This window comes from Dipteris shenzhenensis, chromosome 4, assembly GCF_047967505.1.
Source record: "Dipteris shenzhenensis isolate YYH24624 ecotype China chromosome 4, Dip_SZ_1.0, whole genome shotgun sequence".
Taxonomy (NCBI): Eukaryota; Viridiplantae; Streptophyta; class Polypodiopsida; order Gleicheniales; family Dipteridaceae; genus Dipteris; species Dipteris shenzhenensis.
In genome coordinates this window covers 48900173-48921614 of record NC_141599.1, presented here as the reverse complement: position 1 = coordinate 48921614, position 21442 = coordinate 48900173, and the positions used below count along the sequence as shown (strand labels likewise).

At 49.5% G+C, this 21442-nt stretch overlaps 1 protein-coding gene across 1 annotated transcript in view; it reads left to right on the top strand.

The window, feature by feature from the left end:
* Window positions 1-21442, top strand: part of LOC147902982 (uncharacterized) — a 437346-nt gene that overhangs the window by 335024 nt on the left and 80880 nt on the right. The window contains exons 32-33 of the mRNA XM_087373981.1: window positions 8734-8916; window positions 9107-9224. Of these exons, the coding sequence (XP_087230107.1) occupies window positions 8734-8916; window positions 9107-9224 (301 nt within the window). The remainder of the gene's footprint in view (window positions 1-8733; window positions 8917-9106; window positions 9225-21442) is intronic.

Sequence of the window (21442 nt, the reverse complement as noted above, 5' to 3'; positions counted from 1 at the left end):
TGCAGAGGGAAGAGCAGAAACGGCCTTCAGATGCTTGGATTCAGGAGCGCCTTGCTGCAGCAAGGGCTCATCAGCAGATATTGCTTGATCAGAAAGCAGAGTATGCCTTCCATGCACGGGAGTCCTTCTGGATTCAGATGGGTGGTAGAGTCAATAAACACTTTTTCTCTACTCTTGGCCCTAGACATAGTAGAGAGAGTGTATCCCAGCTTATTGACTCACATGGGGTTTTACAGATAGAGCCTGATGATGTCTTACGCATAGCTTCAGATTTTTATGCCACCCTTCTTACTACTGATCCTGAGACACATGATAGAGAGGATGCTAGACAGGCTATTTGGTAGAGCATCCCTTTGTTGGTGAATCCGGGTATGCATAATTTGCTCGATGCACCTTTCACCAACACAGAGTTCAGGACTGCACTTTCAGCCCTTCACAAGGGCAAGTGCCCAGGTTCGGATGGCCTCACCCCTTCTTTTTTCATTGCATTTTGGGATATGATTGGAGACTACATTACTTCAGCCCTGCAGGCCATTTGGGACTCTGGCGAGATGCCTGGGTTGCTTAGAGAGGGTCTCATCCACCTTATCCCGAAAGGAGGTTGCAGAAATTTAGTGTCCCAGTGGAGGCCTATCACACTTCTGGGGACTTGTTACAAGATTCTAGCCAAGGCAATCAGCCTCCGATTGCAGCCCCTTCTCCCTGATCTTATTCATGACACTCAGACGGATTTGTGCATGGCAGAAGCATTTTTGATAACATTTTCTCTTTCTGGGAAGCTTCAGAGTGGGCCATGCAGAGTGGCCAGAATCTAGCCATTCTACTTTTGGATTTTGAGAAAGCTTATGACAGAGTAGATTGGGGTTTTTTGGAGGGCACCCTTCTACGCTTTGGCTTTACTGATGCTTGGATCATAGGTGTTTCCTCTATGTACAGATCAGCCCACAGCCAGGTACTTATTGGTGGGGTAAGGGGTGAGAGATTTCAGATTTCGACCGTCAGGGATGCCCCCTTGCTCCTTTCGTTTTTTTGTTCGTGGCCGAAGCTATGAGTATCTACATTAGATCTCAAGCTGACATCTTTGGGCTGAGACTTCCCATCAGAAGGGAAGAGGAGCTACTTGACAGTGAGTTGGCAAATGACACAGTAGTTTACTTGGATGCCACTCCACAGATGCTCACTTCTTTCAGAACAACATTGGATTTATTTTGCTTGGCGGCAGGGGCGCAGATAAATTGGCATAAATCCAATGGCTTTTGGATCAGTGATGAGGACACTCCAGTTTGGGGGCTTGACATAGGATTCACTTGGGTTCAGAGGGGTGTGCCTATCAGGTATTTGGGCTGCCAGGTCGGCTTGGATATTTCTTCCACGCAGCAGTTTGCTCCCGTTTTGGAGAGCATCAGGAGGAAGCTTCTTTTTTGGACCTCAGCCAAGTTGGATCTTGCCTCTAGAGTTGTGGTGGTTAACCAGGTCCTCTTGGCCACGGCCTGGTTTGTTTGTTCATGCTGGTGCCGTTCTAGGGACTGCATCATTCAGCTCAGAAGACCGATCAGAAATTTTCTTTGGAGTGGGCTTGATGGCACAGCAGATGCCTTAGCCAGGGTGGCTTGGGAGACCCTCATCCTCCCTACATAGGAAGGGGGTCTCAATATTATTGATCCAGATTTACAGTGCACAGCTTTACTTTGCAAGATGGTGGTGCGAGGACTTATGCCAGGGCAGGAACCGTGGAAGGACTTTCTTATTAGTAGCATACAGAGGTGCATATCTTCTTCAGGAGGAGACTGGATGAGTAGTGTTAGGTGGATCTTCACCACAGCACACCTCAGATCACTTTCGTCCCCTCTCATGGTGCCATTCTGAAAGCTTGGGCCAGTTTCAGAAGCACTCTTCAAAGGATTCCTCCTTCCTCTCGTGAAGAGATTGATAGGCAACCCATCATGTGGAATGACAATATTTTAGATGATCATGGCAGACCACTGGGTGTCTCACTCTACATGCAGTGGTCCAGGTGGGAGAGGGGACCTGCATCATCTATGGGGTCTTGGAAAGCTTTCCGCAGGCTTCCAGAGGAGACCAAATCAAGGTTGACAGGACATCTCAGAGGGAGTGCAGGGAGGATCTTGTAGATTGAGGCAGCCCTTCCAGAGGTTTGGGTAGACATAGATGATATGCCACTCACTTCCTCCACTTGGGCAGGTACTTTTATGAGAGGCGGTGTTCCACTTCAGGTTTTGGCCTTTCGAGATGCACAGGAGGATGCTTTAGTTTTTAGTGTCTAGGATGGTGGCAGATTGCTCAGGTCCACAGAGGACATCTTGCTTGAGTCTGCTTTTCAGCTTATCAGGGTTGTAGGTCTTTTGGTGCAGGGATCAGATTCAGAGTGGTTCCTAGACCCAGACCCCCGGCTACTCTCCACAGGGTCTTGGAGGCTTTTGCTCTATGGGGGAGTTCCCATCAGGTATTTGCAGTGGGACCCAGAGAGTGGGAGTGGATTGACGCAGGGCATCGAGAGAAGAGCATCCCCTTCTTTCGTTACACGGTCAGTAATGCCAGGAGATTTCAGCTCAGTAGTAGAGGTTGGAGACCTACCAGAGTTCCTCATTGGGAGACATTTGATATCACTACGGATCTGCAAAGGTGCTTCTAGAGGAGACTCTGGAAATCCCACAGGAATAGAAAGATCACTATCTTCTTTTGGCTCTCTATCCATGGTGGGATTGCACTGAACCTTTGGAGGTCCAGGTTCGGAGCCGACCCTAATTGCCCTCGCTGCCTCTCTGCTTTGGAGACTATTCAGCATTGCTTATGGGATTGCAGATAGGCTGTTAAGATACGTATCTCCTCGAGGACTTCTCCGACTTTCGTTCCACCCGACCACAGATTCCCGTAAGCTCCCTCTTTCCCTCCTTTTACTTACCATGTGGAGCAGTCTACTTGGATGCCACTCCACAGATGCTCACTTCTTTCAGGACAGCATTGGATTTATTTTGCTTGGCGGCAGGGGCACAGATAAATTGGCATAAATCCAAGGGATTTTGGATCAGTGATGAGGACACTCTAGTTTGGGGGCTTGACATAGGATTTACCTGGGTTCAGAGGGGTGTGCCTATCAGGTATTTGGGCTGCCAGGTCGGCTTGGATATTTCTTCCACGCAGCAGTTTGCTCCCGTATTGGAGAGCATCAGAAGGAAGCTTCTTTTTTGGAGCTCAGCCAAGCTGGATCTTGCCTCTAGAGTTGTGGTGGTCAACCAGGTCCTCTTGGCCACGGCCTGGTTTGTTTGTTCATGCTGGTGCCGTTCTAGGGACTGCATCATTTTGCTCAGGAGACCGATCAGAAACTTTCTTTGGAGTGGGCTGGATGGCACAACATATGCCTTAGCTAGGGTGGCTTGGGAGACCCTCATCCTCCCTACACAGAAAGGGGGTCTGAATAATATTTATCCAAATTTACAGTGCAGAGCTTTACTATGCAAGATGGTGGTGTGGGGACTTATGCCAGGGCAGGAACCGTGGAAGGACTTTCTTATTAGCAGCATACAGAGGTGCACACTTTCTTCAGGAGGAGACTGGATGAGCACTATTAGGTGGATCTTCACCACAGCACACCTCAGATCACCTTCGTCCCCTCTCACGGATGCATTTTTGAAAGCTTGGGCCAGTTTCAGGAGCACTCTTCGGAGGATTCCTCCTTCCTCTCGTGAAGAGATTGATAGGCAACCCATCATGTGGATCATGGCAGACCACTGGGTGCCTCACTCTACATGCAGTGGTCTAGGTGGGAGAGTGGACCTGCATCATCTATGGGGTCTTGGAAAGCTTTCCACAGGCTTCCAGAGGAGACCAAATCAAGGTTGACAGGACATCTTAGAGGGAGTGCAGGGAGGATCTTGCAGATTGAGGCAGCCCTTCTAGAGGTTTGGGTAGACACAGAAGATATGCCACTCACTTGCTCCACTTGGGCAGGTACTTTTACGAGAGGCGGTGTTCCACTTCAGGTTTTGGCCTTTCGAGATGCACAGGAGGATGCTTTAGTTTTTAGTGTCCAGGATGGTGGCAGATTGCTCAGGTCCACAAAGGACATCTTGCTTGAGTCTGCTTTTCAGCCTATCAAGGTTGTAGGTCTTTTGGTGCAGGGATCAGATTCAGAGTGGTTCCTAGACCCAGACCCCCAGCTACTCTCCACCGGGTCTTGGAGGCTCTGGCTCTATGGGGGAGTTCCCATCAGGTATTTGCAGTGGGACCCCGGAGAGTGGGAGTGGATTGACGCAGGGCATCGAGAGAAGAGCATCCCCATCTTTTGTTACACGGTCAATAATGCCAAGAGATTTCAGCTCAGTAGTAGAGGTTGGAGACCTTCCAGAGTTCCTCATTGGGAGACATTTGATATCATTGCAGATCTGCACAGGTGCTTCTGGAGGAGACTTTGGAAATCCCACAGGAATAGAAAGATCACTATCTTCTTTTGGCTCTCTATCCATGGTGGGATTGCAGTGAACCTTTGGAGATCCAGGTTCGGAGCCGACCCTACTTGCCCTCGCTGCCTCTCTGCTTCGGAGACAATTCAGCATTGCTTATGGGATTGCAGACAGGCGAGGATGATTTGGATGGGGGTAGCCAGGATTTTCAGTCACTTTGCCCACTCCCCATTCTTTATGACATGGGGCTCAGTGGCTTGGCTTTCTCTTACAGGGCCTCAGGTATTCTATGAGAGATTTGACTCCTCTCGGGCCATTTCGGTTCGATGTCATCAGATTGAGTCCTGTTCGTTGGATGTGGTACCACACCTTCCTTTTGCAGCTGTACATGCCTCTGTGGATACTTCTTGGGAGATTCTAGCGAGCATAGCATCCTGGCATATCTGGAGAGCCAGATGCACAGAGGCTTTGGAGGGTACTCAGGTTCATCCCTCGCACACATTGGCTAGTATCTGGACAGACACCGTACATACTTTGATGGCCGTATGGACGAATATGCAGGGAGACTCCCGTGCAGCCTCAGCTAGGAGGGCTTCTTTCTTCAGGGAATGGAAGGATTTTCTTTTCTTCTCTGAGACTACTATAGGGTTGAGGTGGCACTTTCAGACTAAGCCTTGGTTGTTTTCCACCTCACTCTGAGGGGGTTTTTATTTATCCTCATGATTTCATGATGTATTCCGCTTTGAGCTTGCTCTCGCGGGTTTTTTCTCTTACTTAATAGAAGTCTCTTTCTTGGAAAAAAAAAAAACATGGCCGTGTCATCTACCAGCTCACTGTCCAGCAACTCCTCTTCCTATCTGAACGGAAGTCTCAGCCCAAAGATATCAGCTTGAGCTCTAATATAGAGGCTCATAGCTTCAGCCACAAATAAGAATAGAAAGGGGGCTAGAGGGCATCCCTGTCGGACGGCGGATCTGGATATCTGAAACTTGTCTCCCCTGGCATTACCAATGATACGTGGCTATGGGCTGACCTGTAAAGAGCATAAACCCCTCTAATCCACAAATCTAAAATCCAAAGCGAAGAAGGGCTCCCTGTAGAAAACCCCAATCTACCCTGTCATATGCTTTTTCGAAATCCAGGAGTAGAATTGCTAGTCTATGGCCCTCATGCATAGCCCACTCAGAAGCCTCCCAAAATGAGAATATGTTATAAAAAATGCTTCTGCCATGGACAAAGCCTGTCTGTGTGTCATGTATAAGATCTGGCAAGATGGGCTACAATCACAGGCTGATGGCTTCCGCCAAGATCTTATACAAAGTGATGAGCCCTTGCTGCACCAAGGCGCTCTTGAATCTAAGCATCTGTAGGCTGTTTCTGCTCTTATCTCTGAAGAGCTGCCAACTACTGTCGAATGGCAATCTCTCTCCTATGAATCTCATCTCTCCTAATACTAGCAACAGAATGATAAAAGTTGCTAATGTCAGTGAGGGCTGCAGCCACATCTGACAGGGACGATTGCCCACCCTGTAGGTGAGAAACCCAAATCCGTAGCAATGCCTCTGTGAGGCCCTTCTCTGCATAGAAGGCATCTCGTATCTTGATACTGGCAGAGCGGCCTCTCACCCGAGGCTCTGAAACCACCAAAACAATCGGAAAATGATCTGAGGTGGACACCCCAGCGTTGATGCATACTATCCCACCTCAGTCTAGTGCCCAATCATCCACATAAAATCTGTCAATCCGTGTGTTGATAGGCATCCTTACTCTCCTGTACGACCAAGAAAACAAAAGAGACTGTGGCTGAGTGTGAAAAGCATCATCATACCAAACATCTCTGCCACTGAACTGAAAAAGGAAGGCATCCCATGCTGCTCTCTCCAGGGAGTGAATGCCACCTTCCCTACCCCCTCTTTTGTCTGAAGGCATCTCAACCATGTTGAAATCACCCCCAATAATCCAAGAATCTGCAATATGTGACCAAGAGAGCAACTCCTTCCAAAGGAGGACACGATCCCCTCTCAAGTAGGGTGCATAAAGGTTAAGAAAGCCAACCTTACGCCCACCAATCATCAAAATAACCCACTGTGCTCTAGAGGGGACTATGACTTCGTGTCCAATGACCAAGGGGAGCATCGAAGAAGAGATAGAAATGCAAATGTGCCCAAGGCAGGTGTGGCTAGAAGGAAGCTTACCTGACTTGGCACAATCTCTACCATCCAGCTTATGCTCTTGGAGCATAAGGATATCAATGGGGCCACCCCTGGATGGAGTTGGTTATGAATCAGCTGCCTACGGCGGCGATGAGGTATACCACCGAGGCCCTAAACGTCCCAACTAACGATCCTCATCGACGGGAGGAGGAGGCCGGGTGAAAGGCCCTACCCGACCTGGTGTTGGAGAAAATCCTCTCCTGTGAAAGAGTCCTCCTGTCAACCAGAGGGAAGTCAACTAGTGAAAGAAAACCCACTCCAGCAAAGGGGGAAGCCCTATCCAATGGAATCTCAATAACCGGCTTCCCCAGGGTAGAGGGTACAAACTCCTGTGTCTCAAACTCTACCAGTATTGCAAAAGAGTTCCTGTAGGAGGGAACTGGCATAGGAGTGCGAAGAATCCCTATAGCCGAGGGAGAAGAAGAAAAAATCCCCTTACCTCTACCAAGAGGTGAAGTGTGACAGAGGGAGGAGGCTGATCAGGAACATCAGTGATAGAACCTGAAGAAATGGGTTGCCCCTCCTGATGAGCAAGTGGGGGGACTAGGGCAACCACATCTACACTTGCAAGAATATCACCTACTTGTAATTGAGAATGGTCCGAGGTGCCTTGTAGAGGTGGCAGAGTGTTAGCAACCCTCACAGGCATCCAACGGGGTACTGATCGTACTGTGCGCGCTGAAGAAGGAGGTCCAGGTCTAGGGGTCCTGAAGGTCCTGGGTGAGAAGGGGGGGATCTAGTAGCGCGTGTAGAAGAAGTAGGACGAGAAGGCGGAATAAATCGTTTGGGCCTTTTCCTTGGGCAATCCTTGGCGAAGTTCCCAAGGGATCAGCAAATCCTGCACTGATCCTGTCTCCCAACAACCTCGACTCTCGGTCGAAAAAAGGAACCATCTGGTCGTTGAAGCATAATGCGATCATCTATAATATCAGGGTCAGAGACGATGACCCTGAATCATGGCACCCCATCCGATCTGATAGCCTCTGCCACTGAAGAGGGCATGCCAGGGAGGGGGGAGATCTCTGTGACCAACCCAAAAGTGGCTCCTATGGATGGTAAGAGTTGATGGTAGTAACCTGAGGAAGGCCGGGGAATTTGATAAAAAGTGAGGTAACCCTGCTATCTTCCTCTACTAGATCGAAACCCAAGGTGAAGGGTGTCAAAAAGATGCTCCTGGAGATCAATGCTAAAGGAGGACTAGCCCTGAGTATTGAACGTGTTGACTCTGGAGAATCAAATACCACCTGGAAGAACCCTCGTCCGAGCAGATAAACATCGGTGAGGTGCCCTGCGAGGTCTGCAGGTAAAGCCGAAAGCATCCAATCCCTAGCCTGTAGCCTGGAGGGGTGGGAACCGCGAGGCTCTCCTTTTCCAATAATTGCTTACTCACAAACAGCTACTACATAAATCCAAATTCATAGCCTTCAGCAACAAAGATGCTTTCAGCTGCATGTTGAAAGAACTATGAAGGCTTATGGGTGATGCCAACGGCAAGAGAGTGTTACTCAATACCATGTTCCTCTTTAGTAAGACCTATGCTGACATATATGATTGATTTATGGTATTTCTCAAGCCGGTCTGTTATTTTTTCCCTATGCATATTATGATCCATTTTCACTTTTTCTCCATCACATGCACTATCATATCTCTTACCTAGTATTTCAAGCATGAAGCTTTTAGACCCTTTTTTCATTAAAATGATGACAATTATAAAATCGACATGAGTTAGGGCATTATACAACACAAGACATACAAAGGTTTCTTACAAGGGTTTTGCCTTGTTTGTTTAACTACACATAGAAACACATAATGATAGACATTTTCCTATCAAGACCATTACATGCCGTATACTAGGATTTATTGCCTCATAATCTATTCGTCATCTTGTGTCTGATACGATGTTTTTTGGCTCACACATGAAGGAATTGCATGTATGTGTTTGTGCGGTTTGCGCATGCATGTGTGTCTTTACTCATAGAGATGTGCATATGCATGTGCGTGTGTGCCACACATATAAAGACATGTATGGGCAAGAATTGATGTAAAACATTACTGTCGAAACTCCATATCAAGGGAATAAATGCTGGTCTCTTTTGAAGCTTATTGGGGAATTCGAAGAATTATTGGGGGATAATCATCCTTCAAAAGATGCCCTCTCCAAGATATATTTGCGAAAAGTCAAGATCTCTAAGAATATTGAGGATGAAGAAAACGATGATCTAGAAGATGATCTAGATATTGAAGACTCAAAAGGTTCTGAAGAGGATTTTGATGAAGATGAGGTATTAAAAAACCCTTTCAATATGTAACCTGTTTTTCTCTCTGCACTAGATTTTCCACTTTTGTAGATTTCTTATTGTTTTTCCTCTTGAGTGATGACAATTTTGAATGAAAATCCTACATACAATGTTTGAGCAGACATCAGCAACAGTCCTCTTCCTATTTTTATTTGTTGAACATACTTATGAACAGGTAGTAGAGGTATGTCCACCTGATTGTGATCAAGAGCTTTATCAAAAGGTCTGCCAATTGCGCGAGAGACGAACTATTGAAGATAATCTTTTGGTAGAGAGTAACAAGCAACTAGACGGTATGTGTGACTAGGCTTGAAGACTTTTTTACATCTTTTTAGACCATTTTTTTATATCATCAATACTTGATTTTTTGTAGTGATAAAAATTTATAATGGGTTACCTAATGCAAATATGAGATAAGGTTCAAAGTTAGACTTTTTGTTGGGGGGGGAGCAAAAGATAAAACTCCATATCTTCCTAGCTTGAGCTGCTGCTCCTCCCCGTTCCCCTGCTGCTCCCCCTCCCTCAGCCCGTCTCTCTCCCCCCTCAGCCTGTCCCTAGCCCCTCCCTGCTGCTTCCGCCCCTCCCCCACTGCTGCTCCGTCCCCTCCCCCTGCCTGTCCCTCGCTCCCTCCCTCTGTTCCCTGCTTCCGCCCCCTCCCCCTTGCTGTCCCGCCCCCTCTCCCTGCCTCCGTCCCCTCCCCCCTGCTGCTCCGCCCCCTCTCCCTGCCTCCGCCCCTCCCCCCTGCTGCTCCCCCCTGCCCCCTGCTGTCCCGCCCCCTCTCCCTGCTGCTCCCCCCTGCTGCTCCCCCCTGCCCCCTGCTGTCCCGCCCCCTCTCCCTGCTGCTCCGTCCCCTCCCCCCTGCTGCTCCGCCCCCTCTCCCTGCCTCCGCCCCCTCCCCCCTACTGCTCCCCCTCTCCCCCTGCCTCCGCCCCTTCCCCCCTGCTGCTCCGCTCCCTCTCCCTGCCTCCGCCCCCTCCCCCTTGCTGTCCCGCCCCCTCCCCTGCTGTCCCGCCCCCTCCCTGCTTGCTCTCCCGCCCCCTCTCCTCCTCTCACTCCTCCCTTTCTTCTCCTCTCCCTTCCCCTCCCTCCTTGCCCCTCTCCCCTCTCAGCCTTAGCCCCTCTCCTCCTTCCCTCCCCTTCCCCCCTGCTTCCTCCTAGCCTCCTTTCCCCTCCCTTGCCCCTCGCAGTTTTTTTTTTGGAACGGAAGGAGCCTTTTTTTCTGTTCGAGTCGGCCTCCTCACCTTGATTGGCGATGGATTCCCCGTCAGCCAATCCTACTCCATCTCCACCGGCCGCGAAAACTATCACTTTCTCTAAAGACGAGTTGCAGCAGCTCAGGAAGGATGTAGAGATTGAGTGCTCTACCACTTTGTTAGCACGCATCTTCGGGTCTCACCCTTCCAGATCCCAAGCCAGAGACTGGATGCTTGCGGCTCTCCCCCCAGACCTCGCTCCTCGATTGGTAGATGTTCGCCTTCTGGGACGAGGTTTCTTCCAGGTTGTTTTTGACACTCCAGAGGCTGCGAGCACTGTGCTCAAGGCCGAGCTTTTACACCTGGGACACAGGAAGATCTTCTTTGAAGCCTTTCACCTTGGTTTCGACCCAGTTGAGGCAGATAAGAAATTCTTCTCGCTCTTCATCAGGTTCCCCGGGCTTCCCCAGGTTTACCATCGACTTCTTTCTGTTATTGGGGAGCATTTTGGCGTAGTTGCTGAGATCCCACCCCTCCCTGGGTTGCCATTGACTGCAGCAGAGGCAACCAAGGCTGATGGGGTTCCTAGAGTTAGGGTCCTTTGCAAGGATCCTAACCTCGAGATGGACCACGTCATGATACAGCGCCCGGATGGTTCCTTTTTTCGCCAGAGAGTGGAGATTTCAGGCAGGCAGGACCAGTGCAGGATTTGCAGGACCCCGGGACACTTTGCCAGGGATTGTCCCAGAAAGAAGAAAAGGCCTAAGAAGACCTCTGGTACAGCTACCGCCTCAGGGCTTCGACAGGGGGGACAGGGGGGGAGATTAGACCCGGCACTTGCCCCTCGACCTCGACAGAGGGGTGGTACAGGTCCAGCTCCTGCTCCTCATTCTTCACGTGGCGGTCCTGCTCAGTCAGGTGGTGGTACAGGTCCAGTACCTATTCCTCGGCCTCATCAGGGGGGTGGTACAGGTCCTGCTCCTCGACCCCCACCTCCCTCAGGCACACGCGACGCTTTACAGTGGGTTCCAGTACGTGTGCAGGTCCCTCCTTCAGTTCACGAGGGTACCTTAGTAGACTCTGCTTCACCTCGAGCTGTCCTTCCTGTCTCACCTTGCACAGTCCGAGATGCTGAAGCTTTGACCTCCTCCCCAGTTGCAGCTTCTTCCTTAGATCCAGCACTGCCAGATGTTCCTCTTGAGGACGGAGAGATTTCCGCGGCTGGGCAGACACCGGGTAGAGAGCCTTCCTCACTCCCTCCCTTGGACAGGGGGAAGGGGATAGCTTACACTGTTGATCCTCTTCCCTCACAAGGGATCCTTCGTACTCCGGTGTCTGGATTGCTCCACAGGAACTCGTTTTCAGCCTTGGCAGAGAGTTCAGATTTCCCAGAGGAGGAGTTTGTGCCCGCTACTTTTGGGGAGCCAGTGGTTGGATTTCCTGTTGACAGGGCTTCTTCTTCAGGTGCCAGGATTCTTTCCCCTATTGACTTTCCTCCACTGGGTTCCTTCCCTCCATCCAGGAGGTCTTCCCTTGTTGAGGGGTTTGTTTCCGCCACTAGGTCGGGTAAGGTGTTCCACTCTACATCCTCCCGTCGATGAGGATTATCAGTTGGAACATACAGGGCCTAGGTGGCGTCCCACATCGCCGCCGCAGACAGCTGATCCGGGATCAGCTTCATCCAGGTGTTACTGGGGGTCCCATTGATATATTATTCATTCAAGAGCACAAGCTGGATTATAGAGATTGTGCCAAGTCAGGCAAGTTGCTTTCAGGACATACTTTTTGGTCGCCTGCATTGGGCACTAGGGGAGGCACTTCTATTTCAGTTTCGCAGTCGGTTCTCCCCTTAGTTGTTGGGCACGGAGTCATTATCCCCTCTAGAGCTCAGTTGATTATTCTCTTGATTGGAGGGCGTAAGGTTGGCTTCCTCAACCTATATGCCTCCAACATTAGAGGGGAACGTGTCCTTATGTGGAAGACTTTGCTCTCCTGGGCCCCCATTGTGGATTCTTGGGTGATTGGAGGTGACTTTAACATGGTCGAGTTACCTTCAGACAAAAAAGGGGGTAGAGAAGGCGGACTTCACTCTTTGGAGAGAGCAGCTTGGGATGCCTTCCTTTTCCATTTCTGTGGCAGAGATACTTGGTGTGATGATGCCTTTCTTATTCAGCCACAGTCCCTCCTGTTCTCTTGGTCGAACAGGAGGCAACAGATGCCTATTCATGCACGCATTGACAGATTTTATGTAGATGACTGGGCACTAGACAGAGGGGGATCGGTATGCATTGCTGCGGGGGTTTCCACCTCAGACCATTTCCCTGTTCTTCTGGCTATCTCAGAGCCTCACTTGAGAGGCCGATCTGCCAGCATCAGGATCCCAGATGCCTTTTTCACAGAGGAGGACCTTACAGAGGCAGCCCTACGGGTATGGTTTGCTCATGTCCAGGGAGGGCAGCCACATCCTTCACATTTAGCCGCTGCCCTCTCTGGTATTAGCGACTTTTACTGCTCAGTTGCTTCTACCAGGAGACGAGATATTTTTAGACGTGAGATTGGTGTTCGCCAGCAGTTAGCAGCTTTGCAGAGGGAAGAGCAGAAACGGCCTTCAGATGCTTGGATTCATGAGCGCCTTGCTGCAGCGAGGGCTCACTTGCAGTTATTGCTTGATCAGAGAGCAGAGTATGCCTTTCATGCACGGGAGTCCTTCTGGATTCAGATGGGTGGTAGAGTCAATAAACACTTCTTCTCTACTCTTGGCCCTAGACATAGTAGAGAGAGTGTATCTCAGCTTATTGACTCACATGGGGTTTTACAGACAGAGCCAGATGACGTCTTACGCATAGCTTCAGATTTCTATGCCACCCTCCTTACTGCTGATCCTGAGACACACGATATAGAGGATGCTAGACAGGCTATTTGGCAGAGTATCCCAGTGTTGGTGAATCCGGATATGCATGTTCTACTTGACGCACCTTTCACCAACACAGAGTTCAGGACTGCACTTTCAGCCCTTCACAAGGGCAAGTGCCCAGGTTTAGATGGCCTCACTCCGTCTTTTTTCATTGCATTTTGGGATATGATTGGAGACTATATTACTTCAGCCATGCAGGCCATTTGGGACTCTGGCGAGATGCCTGAATCGCTTACAGAGGGCCTCATCCACCTTATCCCAAAAGGAGGTAGCAGAAATTTATTGTCCCAGTGGAGGCCTATCACACTTCTGGGGACTTGTTACAAGATTCTGGCCAAGGCTATCAGCCTCCGATTGCAGCCACTTCTCCCTGATCTTATCCACGACACTCAGACGGGATTTGTGCATGGCAGAAGTATTTTTGATAACATTTTTTCTTTCTGGGAAGCTTCAGAGTGGGCCGTGCAGAGTGGCCAGAACCTTGCCATTCTACTGTTGGATTTTGAAAAAGCTTATGACAGAGTAGATTGGAGTTTTTTGGAGGGCACCCTACTACGCTTTGGATTCACTGATGTTTGGATCAAAGGTGTTTCCTCTTTGTACAGATCAGCCCATAGCCAGGTACTTATTGGTGGGGTAAGGGGTGAGAGATTTCAGATTTCGAGATCAGTCCGTCAGGGATGCCCCCTTGCTCCTTTCCTTTTCTTATTCGTGGCCGAAGCTATGAGCATCTATGTTAGATCTCAAGCTGACATCTTTGGGCTGAGACTTCCTATCAGAAGAGAAGAGGAGCTGCTTGACAGTGAGTTGGCTGATGACACATCGATTTATTTGGATGCCTCTCCACAGACATTGACTTCTTTCAGGACAGCATTGGATTTATTTTGCTTGGCGGCAGGGGCGCAGATAAATTGGCATAAATCCAATGGCTTTTGGATCAGTGATGAGGACACTCCAGTTTGGGGACTTGACTTAGGGTTCACTTGGGTTCAGAGGGGTGTGCCTATCAGGTATTTGGGCTGCCAGGTCGGCTTGGGTATTTCTACCACGCAGCAGTTTGCTCCCGTGTTGGAGAGCATCAGAAGGAAGCTTCTCTTTTGGAGCTCAGCCAAGCTGGATCTTGCCTCTAGAGTTGTGGTGGTCAACCAGGTCCTCTTGGCCACGGCCTGGTTTATTTGTTCATGTTGGTGCCGTTCTAGGGACTGCATCATTCAGCTCAGAAGACCGATCAGGAACTTTCTTTGGAGTGGGCTTGATGGCACAGCAGATGCCTTAGCTAGAGTGGCTTGGGAGACCCTCATCCTCCCTACACAGGATGGGGGTCTCAATATTATTGATCCAGATTTACAGTGCAGAGCCTTACTTTGCAAGATAGTGGTGCGAGGACTTATGCCAGGACAGGAACCGTGGAAGGACTTTCTTATCAACAGCATACAGAGGTGCACACCTTCCTCAGGAGGAGACTGGATGAGCAGTGTTAGATGGATTTTCACCTCAGCACACCTCAGATCACCTTCATCCCCTCTCATGGTTGCCATTCTGAAAGCTTGGGCTAGTTTCAGAAGCTCTCTTCGGAGGATTCCTCCTTCCTCCCGGGAAGAGATTGATAGGCAGCCCATCATGTGGAACGACAGTATTTTAGATGATCGTGGCAGACCACTGGGTGCCTCACTCTACATGCAGTGGGCCAGGTGGGAGAGGGGACCTGCTTCTTCTTTGGGATCTTGGAAAGCCTTCCGTAGGCTTCCAGAGGAAACCAAGTCAGGGTTGACAGGACATCTCAGAGGGAGTACAGGGAGGATCTTGCAGATTGAGTCAGCCCTTCCAGAGGCTTGGATAGACACAGATGGTATGGCTCTCACTACCTCCACTTGGGCAGGTACTTTCTCGAGAGGCGGGGTTCCGCTTCAGGTATTAGTCTTCCGAGGTGCACAGGAGGATGCTTTGGTTTTCAGTGTCCAGGATGGTGGCAGATTGCTCAGATCTACAGATGATATATTGCTTGAGTCTGCTTTTCAGCCTATCAGGGTCGTAGGCCTTTTGATGCAGGGATCAGATTCAGAGTGGTTCTTAGACCCTGACCCCCCCCAGTTACTCTCCACCGGGTCTTGGAGACTTTGGCTCTATGGAGGAGTTCCCATCAGGTATTTACAGTGGGACCCCGGAGAGTGGGAGTGGATTGACGCGGGGCATCGAGAGAAGACCATCCCCTTCTTTCGTTACACGGTCAGTAATGCCAGGAGATTTCAGCTCAGTAGTAGAGGTTGGAGACCCTCCAGAGTTCCTCATTGGGAGACTTTTGGTATTACTGCGGATCAGCAGAGGTACTTCTGGAGGAGGCTCTGGAAATCCCACAGGAATAGAAAGATCACTATCTTCTTTTGGCTTTGTATTCATGGAGGGATTGCAGTGAACCTTTGGAGGTCCAGATTCGGAGCCGACCCTACTTGCCCTCGTTGCCTTTCTGCTTCGGAGTCTATTCAGCATTGCTTATGGGATTGCAGACAGGCGAGATTGATTTGGATGGGGATAGCCAGGATCTTCAGTCACTTTGCCCATTCCCCACTCTTTATGACTTGGGGCTCGGTGGCTTGGCTTTCTCTTACAGGACCTCAGGTTTTCTATGAGAGACTTGACTCCTCCCGGGCCATTTCGGTTCGACATCATCGGGTTGAGCTCTGCTCGTTGGATGTGGTTACACACCGTCCTTTTACAGCTGTACATGCCTCTGTGGATACTTCTTGGGAGATTATAGCGAGCATAGCAGCCTGGCATATCTGGAGATCCAGATGCACAGAGGCTATGGAGGGTACTCAGGTTCATCCCTCGCACACATTGGCTAGTATCTGGACAGACATCGTACACACTCTTATGGCCGTATGGACGGGTATGCAGGGGGACTCCCGTGCAGCCTCAGCTAGGAGGGCTTCTTTCTTCAGGGAATGGAAGGATTCTCCTTTCTTCTCTGAATCTACTACAGGGTTGAGATGGCACTTTCAGCCTCAGCCTTGGTTTCTTTCCACCTCACTCTGAGGGGGTTTTTTTATTATCCTCATGATTTCATGATGTATTCCGCTTTGAGCTTGCTCTCGCGGGTTTTTGTTCGTACTTAATAGAAGTCTTTTTCATGGAAAAAAAAAAAAAAAAAAAGATAAAACTCCTATCTAAAAATACCGAAATTTAGGATAAAACCCTATAATAGCCTCATAAAAAATCTTATAGAAAAGAAATGAGGCCGTTAGAACCAACCATATGAAGGCCATATGCTATATATGTGAAAAGTAAACCATGGTCCCATGCTCTCACAGCTCTCCTGAAGATCACAGTATGTGAGGAGTTTTATATCCTACCCCAATTTTTATTTTTATTTTTTCCATGAAAAAGACTTCTATTAAGTAAGAACAAAAACCCGCGAGAGCAAGCTCAAAGCGGAATACATCATGAAATCATGAGGATAATAAAAAACCCCTTAGAGTGAGGTGGAAAGAAACCAAGGCTGAGGCTGAAAGTGCCATCTCAACCCTGTAGTAGATTCAGAGAAGAAAGGAGAATCCTTCCATTCCCTGAAGAAAGAAGCCCTCCTAGCTGAGGCTGCACGGGAGTCCCCCTGCATACCCGTCCATACGGCCATCAGAGTGTGTACGATGTCTGTCCAGATACTAGCCAATGTGTGCGAGGGATGAACCTGAGTACCCTCCATAGCCTCTGTGCATCTGGCTCTCCAGATATGCCAGGCTGCTATGCTCGCTATAATCTCCCAAGAAGTATCCACAGAGGCATGTACAGCTGTAAAAGGACGGTGTGGAACCACATCCAACGAGCAGAACTCAACCCGATGACGTCGAACCGAAATGGCCCGAGAGGAGTCAAGTCCCTCATAGAAAACCTGAGGTCCTATAAGAGAAAGCCAAGCCACCGAGCCCCAAGTCATAAAAAGTGGGGAATGGGCAAAGTGACTGAAGATCCTGGCTATCCCCATCCAAATCAATCTCGCCTGTCTGCAATCCCATAAGCAATGCTGAATAGACTCCGAAGCAGAAAGGCAACGAGGGCAAGTAGGGTCGGCTCCGAATCTGGACCTCCAAAGGTTCACTGCAATCCCTGCTCCAGAAGTACCTCTGCTGATCCGCAGTAATACCAAAAGTCTCCCAATGAGGAACTCTGGAGGGTCTCCAGCCTCTACTACTGAGCTGAAATCTCCTGGCATTACTGTCCTACCCCAATTGGCCATCAGGGTGTGAATAATATCCTCCCCAAAGTTGCCACTAGGGTGTAAAAATATCCCCACATAATGAGAGTGACAGAGGCAAAAGTATAAGTCCCATCTATAGCCTTTGTGCATATGGATTTCCATATGCCAATTCAGTGAGACTAGTAATAGTCTCCCAAATCGAGTATCTACAGAAGGATATATATATATATATATATATATATATATATATTCCATGAAAGAGGCTTCTGTCAAGTATGAAAAAAAACTGGCGAGAGCAAGCTCAATGCGGAAATACATCTTGCTAGACATGAGAAAAAACACTCTAGAAGAGTAAGAAAAAACTCAAAAATAGCTGGAGAGAAACCAAGGTTGAGGCTGAAAATGCCACCTCAATCGTGATGTGGTCTCTGAGGGAGCCCCTCCATTCCATAAAGAATAGAACCCTCATGGAAGAGGTTGCCCTGGAGGACCCTTGCATGCTCGCCCCACTGGCCATCAGAGTGTGAATGGTATCAGACCAAATGCTGGCCAAGGTATGAGAAGGGTGGACCTTAGATCCATCAATGACCTCTATGCATCTGACCCTCTAGATCTGCCAAGCAGTAATACTACCTAGTATCTCCCAAGCTCCCAAGCAGAATCCACATCACAGCATGCACTAGTCTATATTGGTAGATAAGCATGTTCTCCAAAGAGCAACGCTCAACTAGGTAACGTCGAATAGAAATGGCCCAGGAAGCATCCTGCCACTCATAGAATTTGTTAGGACCTGATAAAGAGAGCCAATCCACTGATCCCCACGTGATGAAGAAATGAGAGGGAAAAAAAGTGCTAAGAATCCTCGCAGCCCCAATCCAAATGGCCCTCGCATGTCTATAGTCTCATAAGCAATGATGAAACGACTCATCTGCGAGCACCTCGGACAAGTGGAATCTGCCCCAAATCTGGACCTCCACCTATTCATTGAACCTGAAATATAAAGACGGGGGCTCGGATCTATATGCCAAAAGCAGAGTCCTTACCCTCTTCCACATAGCCTATGATCCTAACAGGCTGAAATGGCATGCGCAAAAGAATATCATCTGAGGAAATAGACAACGTGCCACCTGACTTTACATAAAAAACCAAGGCATCCTCACTGTGCCCCTAAGAAAGCAATGACCTGAAGAGGAATACCAGTCCTGGAGAAAGCCCCCATCCAAACTGAGCAGGCCACATGTTTGATCTGTAACCACCCAATCATGAGGTAAGGCTGCATCTATCGAAAGAATCCTCCTTGCACTTCCTCTAAGGTGACTGACCAACCGTTGTTGACGATCTTCTGGAAGGCAGAAGTGGCTGGGCCTCTCCCCCACTTGGACCACTGCATATAATGAGATAAACCAAGTTGCCTACCATGCTCATCAAGTATGCAATCATTCCACATGATAGGTTGCTTGTCAATCTCTTCGAGAGAGGAGGTAGTAACTCTCCGGAGGGTACTTCTAAGGCTGAACCAAGCTTTTGAAATAGCAACCAAAGGCGGGGAGGACGGAGATCTGAGACGGGCTGAGGTGAAAATCCACCACCTTCAGCCCCCTCCCTCCATCCTAACCCGCCCCCTCCCTCCCTCGTAACCCCCCCCTCTTTTCCTCTCCATCGCCTACCCTCTCCTTCCCTGTCAGCCCTCTCCCTTCTATCCTATCTCAGCTCCCCTCCGCTTCTCCTCTCCGTCCCTTCCTCTCCCTCCTAAGCCCCCCTCTTTTCCTCTCCGTCGCCTACCCTCTCCTTCCCCGTCAGCCCTCTCCCTTATATCCTGTCTCAGCTCCCCTCCGCTTCTCCTCTCCGTCCCTTCCCCTCTCTCCTACCCTCTCCTTTTCTCCTCCTTCCTACGCCCGTTTCAGGGCGTCCTGGGCAGTAGTTTCATGGATGGAGCTTTAATAGTGTTGGAATCGGCCTTTTCACTTTGATTGGCAAATGGATCCCCATTCAGCAAATCTCCGTCCACTTCCACCGGCCGCAAGAACCATCATTTTTTCAGAAGACGAGTTGCAGCAGCTCAAGAAAGATGTGGAATTAGAGGGCTCCACATCACTTTTCGTCCGCATCTTTGGGTCACATCCTTCCAGATCACAAGCTACAGACTGGATGCTGGCGGCGTTACCAGGAGATCTTGCCCCACACCTCAGGGATATTTGACTTCTGGGACATGGATTCTTCCAAGTGATTTTCGACTCCCACGAGTCCACAGCCCTTGTTCTCAAAGCCAATCCCCTGGCTTTGGGTTCGAGGAGGATTTTTCTTTTGCCCTACACCTTGGGCTTCGATTCGCGGTCGAGGAGGACAGTCAGGTCACATCACTGTTCATTAGGTTTCCTGGTCTTCCTTAGGTTTACCATCAACTTCTTGCTACTATTAGAGCCACTTTCAGAGTGGTCACTGAGATTCCCCCCCTTTCTGGCATGCCTTCTTCCTCGGCAGAGGCAGTCAGAGCGGACGGGGTGCCTCGAATTAGGGTCATTGTCTTTGACCCTATCACCACATCATGATTCAGCGTCTAGATGGCTCTCTCTTTTGACAGAGAATCAAGATTGCAGGTAGACAGGATCAGTGTAGGATTTGCAGGACCCTTGGGCACTTTGCTAGAGATTGCCCAAGGAAGAGAAAAAGACCCAAGAGGTCTTCTGGTGTAGCTCCTTCACGTACTACCCCGTGTGCGCCTCCCCTGCGGCCTGTACTACACACTCTAGGACTACCAGGAGTAGCAGGGCGCCCTACTTCGTGCACCCTAGGCCCACCAGGGGCAGCAGGGCGCCCAAAGCCTGCAGCACTCCCAGTACCACGTTGGAGAGTAGTCAGAGTGGCTCCTTTACCTCAGGAGGAGACCTTTGATCCGGTTCAGACAGATGCCATCCAGACTCTAGAGGTGGATGCTGCTACAGCCCCAGATACTACAATTCCACATCAGGAGGGGCCTTCAGATGCACCAGCCCCAGTCATTTTCGTTTCTGATCACGAGGGGGCTACCGATACTTCTCCCCCTCAGACTATTAATGCCACAACTGAGGGAGTGTATGCATAGATGAGGACTCCATATCCTTCTTCAGCCTAGCCACAGGCCTCCTCAGCTCCCCCAGATCTGCTGATAGAGGCCTGGCAGGTCCTTCTCCTCCTTCCTCCACGAGTGCAGGTCTTCTTCGCACTCCTCGGCCCAGACTTTCTACTCAGGAACTCTTTTTCGACACTGGCTGATTCGGCTACTTTCATTGATGAGGAGGAGTTTGTGCCCTCCACCTTAGGGGTCCCGATCATTGGGATTCCTTTTGATAGGGCCTCCCCCTCAGCAGGTGTAGGGATCCTTTCACCTGTTGAGTTTCCTACCCTCAGCAGGAGTGTTTCGGCCCAAGGGAAGCTGGTCTCCTCTACTAGGTCGGGTAAGCCTTTCCATCCAGCATCCTCCTGTTGATGAGGATAGTCAGCTGGAGCAAAGAGGGCCTAGGCGGAGTTCCACACCGTCGCCGTAGGGAGCTGATCCGAAATTAGCTTCATCTAGGTGTAGGTATTCTATGAGAGACTTGACTCCTCTAGGGCCATTTTGGTTCGACGTCATCAGATTGAGTCCTGTTCATTGGATGTGGTACCACACCTTCCTTTTACAGATGTATATGCCTCTGTGGATACTTCTTGGGAGATTTTAGCGAGCATAGCATCCTGGCATATTTGGAGAGCCAGATGCACAGAGGCTATGGAGGGTACTCAGGTTCATCCCTCACACACTTTAACTAGTATCTAGACAGACACCGTACATACTTTGATGGCCGTATGGATGAGTATGCAGGGAGACTCCCGTGCAGCCTCAGCTAGGAGGGCTTCTTTCTTCAGGGAATGGAAGGATTCTCCTTTCTTCTCTGAGACTCCTGTAGGGTTGAGGTGGCACTTTCAGCCTCAGCCTTGGTTGTTTTCCACCTCACTTTGAGGGGGTTTTATTTATCCTCATGATTTCATGATGTATTCCAATAGAAGTCTATATCTGGAAAAAAGAAATATCCATTTGGTGCTATCAACCCAATCTCCACCTGAGGAGGGTCTACAAGTGTAAATGCCCTGAATGCAGAAAATTTTCCAAGTCTTCTCTCTAGGCAAAAGGCCTCTAATCACAAACTTGCAGAACAGGACCTTGCATTGCAAATCTCGGTCCCCTCCTGCGTGGGA